At 46.0% G+C, this 10,385-nt stretch overlaps 1 protein-coding gene across 1 annotated transcript; it reads left to right on the top strand.

Annotated features, from left to right (window-relative positions):
* The first annotated feature begins 1,306 nt into the window (after positions 1-1,306).
* Smim23 (small integral membrane protein 23) lies at positions 1,307-8,214 on the top strand. The gene is made up of 4 exons (XM_015492798.1): positions 1,307-1,396; positions 7,458-7,509; positions 7,690-7,757; positions 7,996-8,214. The coding sequence occupies exons 1-4, from the start codon at positions 1,307-1,309 to the stop codon at positions 8,212-8,214; spliced, it is 429 nt and encodes a 142-aa protein (XP_015348284.1).
* Positions 8,215-10,385: the final 2,171 nt, after the last annotated feature.

Below are 10,385 nucleotides of genomic sequence, written 5' to 3'. Positions count from 1 at the left end.
GCATATACACAGGTTCTCCGGATCAAAACCAACCATGAATCAAAGATAATTGGAAAAAAACTTTGTACTGAACAGTGCAGACTTTACCTTGTCATTAGTCCCTAAAGAATACAGTGTAACTGTTGTTTACTCAGTGACTCTATTATGTTAGGAATGGCAAGTCATGGGAGGGGGGGCTTGTTTAGAGTGTCTGGAGGACGTGTGCAGGTTCTCAGCACTGTGCCATTCTATTCATCAGGCTTGAGCATCCTGGGTTTTGGTATCTCCTGGGGTACTGGACCGATCTGCTGTGAATACTGAGAAACAACTATATGTGGCAGTGGTGAGAGGAGGGGACAATGCCAGAGATTACATTGCTGCTCGGTTGCATTTACATGACAGAGGATAGAGAACAGATTTGTTATGTGCAGGAGTTAGGGACACTGGGGTTGGGTTGGGAGAGCAGAAGGCATTGAAGGGCAACTCAGAGCTCCCTGTGCCCTTGGAATTCTTCTGTATCTTGATGATAGCAATGGGCACAAGAACCTGCACACATGACAAAATTGTTCAAAATTAAACACACACACACACACACACACACACACACACACATACAGGAGTACAGGTGAAGCTGGGCTGGGCTGAATACAACTGGTGGATTACATCAGCGTCCTGGTTGTGATATCGTCCTCAAGTGGTGCAAGACGCCCCTCTAGGGAAACTGGGTCAAGGTGCTCAGATATTTGTGTTGTTTCTTAGAACTTCAGGTGAATCTACAATGGTCCCCATATAATTTTCAATTAAGACTAGCTTTTACTAGGTTTTGCATTTTAAAAGTTGCAATTTGGGACTGGGGATATGGCTCAGTTGGTAGAGTGCTTGCCACAAAAAATAAATAAATAAAAGTTGCATTTTAATAAAACTTGCAAATATAAAAGAAAAGAGATCAGGAAAAAAATCACACTAAAATGTAACACATTTCTTACTAGCCTTTTGTTTTCTGCATTTAAAAAAAATATTTATTTTTTAGTTTTCAGTGGACACAACATCTTTGTTTGTATGTGGTGCTGAGGATCGAACCCAGAGCCCCGTGCATGCCAGGCGAGTGCTCTACCGCTTGAGCCACACCCCCAGCCCTGTTTTCTGCATTTATATGGGTAAAAAAAAAAGTGAGGGAAGGGGCTCAGGGTGGTGGGAAGGTGGGGCTTGCCTGTCCCCTACCTTCTGTGACATCAGAACTCATGCTTGAGAGATGCCTGGTGACCAGAGGTGGGGGAGGGGTCCACCTGCCTGTCCCAGGTCCATCCAGACAGAGTGAGCTGAGGACATGGCAACCCAACAGATGGAGAGCATGGGACAGGTGGCTGGCGAGCTGCTGGAGGCGAGAAGGGGCGGCCACTGTGAGGACAAGAAGCAGGTGAGGTGGCCAGGGCAAGCTGTCTTCCTCCTGTCTGAGCTCCCTCTGCCAGACCCTTATGGCCTCAAGAAGAACCGGTCCTCACCCACCTCACCCTGCACGCCAGTCAGGGGAGCCCCCGAGGGGCCCAGGTGCGTCTTCCCCAAGCCTCGTCAGCACCCTCTTCCTAACCCTCAGCAGCAGCAGTAGACGGGGTGTGCCAGGAGGGCCAGGCTTCTGTCTCGTGGCCAAGAAGGGTCCCACGGTTCCTAGAATAATCTGCCTGAACACAGAGCTCTGGAGACTCCTCAGGGCTGGGATCCAAACTTCCTGGGGGTTGGGCCAGAATGGAAGACCACCTGCTGGGCACAGCCTGGGCGCTCCTCCCCCTCGGTCTCCCCTGACCTCAGTACTCCTGAGAGGCACAGGCCACCTACCTCATTCACAGGGGGGTAAACTGAGGATCGGGAAGGCCCGAAGGCCATGCAGTTGAGACATGTCAGCACTGAAACCAGGTCCATCTGATTCCAGAACCCTGAGCAAGAGGGGGCCCTGGCCCGGCACAGCCTCCCAGGTGGAGGTCGGGAGAGGTGTAGAGGAGGCTGGGAAGGTCGGCTGTGCTGGCACAATGGAGGACTGGGCCTCACTCTGAGGACAAGAGGCCATTGAAGGGTCTGAGCAGAGCAGAGGATGACTGGCCTATATGTTTTCCAAAGATCCTCATTCACTCGCTGCCCCTGTTCCCAATGCCTCCTTATGCTGGACCCACAGCTCTGATGGGCGTGCGGGCTGGCTCCCGGCCCTGCAGCTGCTCCTGCAGAGGGTCCCACGAGTGCCACGCCCAGGAAGCACCCTTTAGGAAAATCACAGACAGTTCTGTGTCTGGGGAGTGACATGGTTGTTCCCATCAGGAAGACCCTGAGAAGTCCCACAGGGAAGAAATCCACTAACTGCTGTTTCCTAGGCCACTTCCCAAGCCATCCCCCCAGAGGCCCTCTCTCCTAATAAAAAGACCTCGAGCATATTTATATTTCAAACTCGAGTTTTGCAGATGAAGAAACAGGCTTAAAGAGAAGAAATGTTTCTGCTCAGGCCCCAAGACAGCACGAGGAAACAACTGTAGATAGATTCTGGTCCCAGTGGGCTCCTGCTTTTCCCTCCTGCTAGCACCAAAGAGAGCCTAGCAGAAGCAAAGCATGCTGGGAAAGAAACCAACCTGGAAAGCACTTTGACAGAGGAGTGGTGGGACAGGGAGAAGTCACCCAGACCACTGAACCACACCAGTGCTCTACAGGATGGGCAGCTCTCAGTGTCTTCTCGCAGAGTCCAAGGAGAGGAAATATATCACCCCCATCTTGGGTGGGTCGACTTTGGGGCTGGGTGCACACATCTGGCCACCACCATCCAAATCAAGCTGCAGGACATTCCCAGCACCCACAAGGACCTCAGTCCCCCTCACACCCCACACTAGGATTCTAACTTCTGTCATCATAGATGAGTTGCGTGTGGTCTTCATTTTCATGTAGATGAATCGAGAATAGGTGTCTCTTCGCACCTGGCTTCCTTCATCCACAGGAAGGGGGATCCTAAAATCCATGGCCCATGGAGGCCAGGGGACCACTGTACATAAAAGGGCTGTTGTATCATGAGCAAGTGGAGTCAACTGAAGGAAGTCAAGGTTGGTTCAATATTCAAAAGTCAAGTGACGCAATTTACCAAAGTAAGGGGACCCTTACATCATCTCTCAAATTTGTTTTGGCTGTCCTACATCCTTTGGATTGTTGAATACTTTTAGAGTGGATTAAAAAAAAAAAAAAAAAAAAAAACGTATTCCTAACTCAGTGCTTGTTCGTGTTAAAGTTCTCGGAGGACTGGGAATGGAAGGGAACCCCTCCCTGATACCAGCCCACAATGAAGAACCAACAGCACACTTGATGGAAGGCTTCCACTTTCCTCCCCTTCCCCTCATTCCTTCACAGGGGACAAGATGAAGATGTTCAGCTTCTCCTCTGCTACTTAATATTTCATTGGTGGCTCTAGTCAAGGGGGGAAAGGTTGACAACCCTTTGAAAGGCTAGAAGGGAAACTTTCTTCATAGACAGCTCAATTTTCCATCTGTGAAATCCTAAACTCTCCAAGAAGAGAGCTATTTGAAGTAAGTCACAAGCTACAAACTCAATTCGATTTCTGTAGACAAACAATTGGGAAGTTAACTTCTTAAGATTTCATTTGTAGGAGCATCAGAAACCATGCAATACTTGGGAGGCCTCTACACTCGAAGACAACAAAACATTGTTAGGAGAAAATTAAAGGAAAACCAGGAGAATTCTAGCAGAGGCGGGCTGGTGAGAACCATTTGCAGCACTCTGCTGATGGTCATCATTCTTATGGCATCTGTGTCCAAAGTCCCTTCAGTGTTGGTGACAACCAAGCAAGCAAGTTCTGCCACAGGTGTTTGGGAACAGAGTAAGTTGTGTGTTACACATGGGCCAACGGAAAAGTGGGAATCAGAACTTTTCTACTTGGAAATGACCTTTGGTCTGGGCCATTGGTAAATGCTAAATGATTAAGAGAAAACATGGACTAGCAGTGACTTTTCTCCCCAATATCATAATGCAAATAACTGGCTGCTGAGTCTGCTTCTCAGAGATTCCTGCGATGTCTGGGTCTACTTGTTAAAAGGCCTGAAGCTCCAAGGTTCAGTGTAAAAACGGAGTGGAGTACTCACAAGAAACAAAACATGGTGACTGAGAGTGTGTGCCAGGGCCACCCTAGGAAGCTCGAGTCATAGTGCTTGAAATAGTGATAACGGGAAGGCTTCACGTGGACATTCCCCTGCATGCAGGTCATCCAGTCACAGAGGATTAAGAACCTGAGTTGACCTACAATGCCATGGTTGCCAAGCTGTGTCCACTGGGGAATTTAGGTCCATGGCTCCTCACCTGTATCGAGCGCTGCACTCAGATGCCCCCACTGGAGTCAGGGTCGCATCAGGGAGGGTTGTTACCGTGTGCACCCGTGGAGTGGAAGCCTTTGGGGGGTTGGACTGGAAATGTTATGAGTTAGCCCATCAGAAAAAGAACTCTGTCCTGCTCAAACTCATTTTTAACTCTATTTAAGTCTTTCCAGACCATGATCAAAACCTTGTGGTATCTTTTCAGCCTGGCAACCCCAAGACCCAGCAGAAACCCCTTGTCTACCCTGGGTCTACACCCAGCTCAACCAAGAAGCTCCCCTTCTACTGTGTGGGCTGCTGTGTGTTGACATAATTTAATCTCAACTTCGAAAAATGCTATCTTTAGTTTGCACTGCTGATGAATGGGACTTTTTCAAAACCTTATGGAAATGATAATTCCATACTTGTGAAATGGTTACTAATATTTATTTTAAAGGTGCTAGATTCGGTTTTGTTAGAAAATTGAAATGTTTATCTGTGTTCTGCTTAGCCTAGCATTGATTTTTCTTTCTTTTCAACAATCTGTACTTAACGTGAAATAACTGATGAAGGATATTGTAACTACTTGACCAAAGGATTTTGTCTGTAACCATATAATACTTAGCCACTAAAATGTGCACTATTCTGGGCTGTCAATTAAAGTTAAAACAAAACCCTAAAAAAAAAAAAAAAAAAAGGAAAAGAAAAGAAAAGGAAGAAAGGAAATCTAATGACAAGATATACCATGTTCATGGATTGGGAGATACAATATTTTAAGCCATGCATGCTTACCAAATATACAGATTCAATGCAGTATCCATCAAAATCCCAAAAGTTTTAAAAAATAGAAATTGGAAAAAATGACTCTAAAATGTACACAAATTGCAAAGAATGTAGAATAGCCAAAAATTGTTTAAAAAATAACCAAGTCCAAAAAAGCACAGTATCTGATTTCAAATCTTACTATAAATCAACAGTTATCTAGATAGCGTGAATTGTATGAGATATAAATCAATGGAACAGAATAGTGACAACATAGTCATTATGGAGAGAATTGTGTCCCCAAAATTCATATGTTAGGACCTTAACTTCAAAGTGATTATAGTTGCAGAAAGACTTTTAAAGAATAATTAAGCAAGGGAACGTAATACCAAAAACTGGTGTCATTATAAGAAGACATTTTTACCTTTATTATCCAGAGGGGGAAATCCTGTGGATACATAATGAGAAGGTGACAGCAAGAAAGCCAAAGAGAGATGACTCCCAACCCTGCCAGCACCTTGACCTGGGTTGACAGCCTCCAGAACTAGGATAAAACACACTTCTACTGTCAAACCCATCCAATCTGTGGTATTCTGTATGGCAGCACTAGCAGATCAGACTCATACTGCTATAGCTCTGATGTCAAGAAATGTTGATCAATGAAACAGAATAGAATTGAGAAAGGGATGGGTGCACATAATATGTGGACCGGTTTTTGACAAAGATGCCAATGTAATGCCAGGAGGAAAAATTCGTCTTTTTAAAGAAACAATTCTAGAACAACTTGATATCTATATGAAAAAAAAATCTCGATCCCTATTTCACATTACATACCAAAACTAACTTAAAATGAATCAGATCCCTAAATGAAAAGCTAAAACAATAAAAAATGTCTAGAAGAAAACAGGAGGAAATCATGACCTTGAAGCAGACAAAGTATTCTAGACTTCACACTAAAAGCATCCCCACAAAAGGAAAACATTTTATGAATTGGACTCCGTCAAAACTGAAACCTTTTGATCTAAAAAAGACAGTGGTAAGAAAATAAAAAGACAAACCACAGACTTGGAAAAAATATTCACAAGACAAATACCTATCAAATGACTAATATCCAAAATACATAAAGGACTATTGCCGGCACACAAATAGTCCAATAAAAAATAAATGAACTGGAGACTTTAATAGACACATCACAAAAAAAGATATATAAATTAGGAATCATTAATATAAAAATAGATTAAGATACCACTACACAGCAATAGAAAGCCTAAAATTATGATTGACAGTACCAAGTGTTGACGTGGATACGGAGCAACTAGAACTCTCATGAATTGCTGGCAGGAATATAAAAATGGAAGAAATACCCACAAAACAGTTGAGTGGATTCTTGTAAAACTAGGCATCAATTTACCACAATACCCATTATTTCCATATCTGGCTATTAGCCCAAGAGAAATGAGAACATGTCCACACAAAGGTGTGTGCCTATGTGATCCCAGCACTTTAATCCATGATAGCCCCACACCAGAAGCCACCAAGAGCCCATCAACGGGTGGAGAGATTCCTTGTGCTATATTCATTTCACATAAACATTCATCAATAAAACAGAACACACAGAAGCTTCTCAGAAGCATATTGAGCAAGATAAACTAAACCAAAGGCATATACCTTGCGATTCCATTTCTACAAAGTTACAGAACAGGCAAAAATGACCATCGGGTGGCAGGGAGCACATTAGTGGCTCCCTCCAGCAGAGTCAGGGTAAGGAGGGAGCTGTCTTCGAAGGAGCAAAGGGACCTTCCTAAGATGATGGACATGTTTCAGATCTTTGGGGCGATAGATAGTCCACAGGTACAGTCATCTGTCAGAACTCATCTACCTATACGTTGAAACCCATATGTACATTTCATTGTCTATAAATTATAACTGTGATTAAGTTAATTATTTTTTTCTTTGTGGTACTGGGGGACTGAAATTGGGGTGCTCTACCACTGAGCTACATCCCCAGCCTTTTTAACTTTTTGTTTTGAGGCAGGGTCTCAGTAAATCACCAACGTTGGCCACAAACTTGCGATCCTCCTGTCTCAGCCTCTCGAGTGGCTGGGATTACCGGCGTGCACCACGGTGCCTGGCTGGAGTTGATTTCTTTTAAAGATCAATTAAAATAAAAAATTCAAAAGGGACTCAAGGAGAGAGCGCAGAGGTGGGCCTTCCCTTTCGGCAAACTTCCGCAGTATTTGGGGGGTTTGGCAGTAAGTGTGGTGACTTGGATAACCAGAAATAAACTTGAGTCCTAGACACTCTCTCATAGGGTCCCCCCTGATGCCCGGCCCTCTGCCTGCAGGACTCACCTTCCTGACCCTCCCCTTCTCCTCTTGCCCCCAGACGCTGCTGGCCTTGCTGGTCTTGGTGCTGTACCTGACCACAGGAATATCAGGTGAGCCTTTCCGGAACCTGAGAACGGAGGGGCAGGTGGGGTTTCCCCCGGGATGAATGTCTGCAGAGGAGCCTCAACTGCTTTTTCCTACCTTCCCTTCCCCCCCGGGGAAGACTGATCCTTTATTCCAACCAACCCTCACTTGCTCCTATTAAGAGGTGGCCTTTGTGCCTGTTACAGGAAGAAGCTGGGAGATGTCTGAAAGGATCAGGGAATGCGGCCACCCCCAGCATCCTGTGTCTCCCCAGGTAACAGCTTTAGGAATGTACAGAGGGACTACTGAGGTACGGGACTAGGAGGTCCTCCCGGAGGGGTGTGGTTGGCAAGCTGGGCTGGGGGGGGGGGGTAAACAAGAGCTGGCCAGGTGGGGCAGGCCGGGAGGGGTGCTCCAGGCCCAAAACACAGCATGTGCCAGGGCCCTGGGGAACCCCAGGAAACCAGAAGCCCACAGCGAGATCTCACCGTACAAACCCTGGTGCCTTTCAGGGCTTTTACTATCACCCCAGTGACCCTGCTGAAGAGCCAATCAAAGTCCTCAGGAACTGGGTGAAGAAGAATTTGCATGGTTTCTTGGAGACATTGGAGGAAGAAGTGAAAGAGCTGGAGCGGCTGGTGCGGGACCTGGAATCCTGGCTGGACGCTCTCCTGGGAGAGCCGCACCCACACCCGGAGGAGCCCTGCTCCACCCACAAGGCTCCCCTGTGAGCTGGGGCCCTGGGGCCCTGGGGCCCTGGTGGGAGAGGAGGGGGACGAGGCTGGGCTTGGACACAGGATCCAGGCAGCACGAGAATAAACTGGTTGGGAAGCCAGGTCTGCTGTCCATGCTCCCCGAACGCTGACGGAAGCAGCCCCAGGAGGACACCAGGGCCTGCTTGGGGGTCTTCCCTGGCCCCAGGACTGTGGCCCACGGGAACCAACTTGGGCTTCAGAGCCAGGCCTGGGTCCAAGACGCTACAACTTCCTTGAGATGATGCATGAACTTCTTAACCTCTCTGAGACTCGGTTTCATTATTTGCAAAATTTTGTCTGGCAGGGTGGCAGAGGACCTCCAAGGTGTGCCTGGAGCTGATAAACCATTCTCTCATCCTTCCCCTTCCCCTGGGATGCAGCAGGAGGGTTCTACTCCGGGCATGTGTTGTCCCATGGTGCTCCATCCTCTCACTGCACAGAACCCCAGGGCAGGGCAGTTAGGTGACAGTTCACTGCTGGCCCAGCAATCTGCTCTAGGGAAAGTGCCACAACCCCTCCTGCACAGACGTGAACTCTCCATTTGTTTTGTTTTGGTACCAGGGATTGAATCCAAGGGTGCTTAACCACTGAGCCACATCCCCAGCCCTTTTCTATATTTTATTTAGAGACAGGGTCTCTCGGAGTTTCTTAGGGCCTCACTAAGTTGCTGAAGCTGGATTTGAACTCACAATCCTCCTGCACCACCGCACCTGGCTATATTAGGTTATTCACCCAAGCTTGGTTTACAATAGCATAAAAAAAATGGAAGTAACCCAAATGACCTCAGTAGGGTGCTAGTGAAAGCAATTAAACTAAACCAGAGAACGAGGTCCTGAGAAGGAATAAGGAGCTTCCTGCCATGTCTGAATGCTGGTGTTCCCCTAAAACTTACGTGTTGGAACCTACTACCATATGCTGTGACTCAGCTGGGGCCTTCATGAGCACACCACCTTCATGCCTCAGGGAACCTGGCCGGTCCTGCAGCCAAGCGAGGACACCAAAGGAGACCATCATCTGTGAAGACCAGGCCCTCGCCAGACCTTGAATCTGCCAGTGCCTTGATCTTGGACCTCCCAGCCTTCCAAACTGACAGTAATACATTTCTACAGTCTGTGAAATACACAGACCACAGTACTCTATCATGGCAGCCCAAATAAAGAGGACTCTGTCCACCGATATGGAAAAGCCTGCACGTTGTTATTAAGTAAAACAATCAAGGTGCAGAAAAGCAAGTGGTGGGCTGAGGTTGTGGCTCAGTGGTAGCGCGCTTGCCTAGCAAGTGAGAGGCCCTGGGTTCGATCCTCAGCACCACATAAAAATAAATAAAGGTATTGTGTCCAACTACAACTAAAAAATAAATATTAAAAAAAAGCAAGTGGTAAGGGGAACAGCTGTTGGGGACAATCATGACATCTTTGGCTATTCACAAAAAAAATTCTAGAAGGACACAAAATGGGTATTTTGCTTACAAATGAGGACTAGAATATAGAGTGTATGGCAAAAATAACAGGATAGCCATGAAAAAAATTGTACCAATGAAAAAAATTGAAAATCCCCCTCTTTCAGTTAATGTATATGAATAAACAGCCATCTTTCCTGTCCAGGATTTCCCTTTGTTCCCTTCACCTCCAGGAAACTTAAGAGCTTAGTTTTCATTATGGGGATTATGCCAGCTTCACTGTTTGGGTTGTTTACTGTTCCCTTTCTATGATTTTTTTGTTTCCTGATTTAATGGAGTTATTATGCATGTGCCAATTATTAAATCTACTGAACTCTTGGGAAACCACGAGGTTTCCAATTAAACTAATCTTAGAAGCTATCTGCCTTGCAGGGAATGGCACAGAGACTTCTTTGCCCACAGGAATTAATCAATTGCCATTTGGGGTGGAAAAAGTCATGCAAATCATGATCACAATTTTTTCCATTTTGAATATTTGGCAAGGATGGGAACTGGAATCTGTGTTTTCTCATTTGTACCTCTTTAGTAAGAGTTCTGGGGAAGGATTGGTATCTGCTTGCATTTATCATCACATTCTATCACACAGGGTTGTGGTGGTTATACTGTTATCCAAACCGTGAATATAGGTTCCATAGGTAGTTGGAAGATTCTCAGGCATAATTTTTATATATATATATATATATATATA

This window comes from Marmota marmota, unplaced genomic scaffold (assembly GCF_001458135.2).
Source record: "Marmota marmota marmota unplaced genomic scaffold, marMar, whole genome shotgun sequence".
In the NCBI taxonomy this organism is placed as follows: domain Eukaryota; kingdom Metazoa; phylum Chordata; class Mammalia; order Rodentia; family Sciuridae; genus Marmota; species Marmota marmota.
Note: the sequence above shows the minus strand (reverse complement) of the source record. Positions and strands in the feature narration are given on the sequence as shown.

Coding starts and splice junctions, on each gene's coding strand:
- Smim23 (XM_015492798.1), top strand. CDS start 1,307: ATGGCAACCCAACAGATGGAGAGCATGGGACAGGTGGCTGGCGAGCTG. Junction 7,510..7,689: donor CCTGACCACAGGAATATCAG/GTGAGCCTTTCC, acceptor TGCCTGTTACAG/GAAGAAGCTGGGAGATGTCT. Junction 7,758..7,995: donor AGCATCCTGTGTCTCCCCAG/GTAACAGCTTTA, acceptor GGTGCCTTTCAG/GGCTTTTACTATCACCCCAG.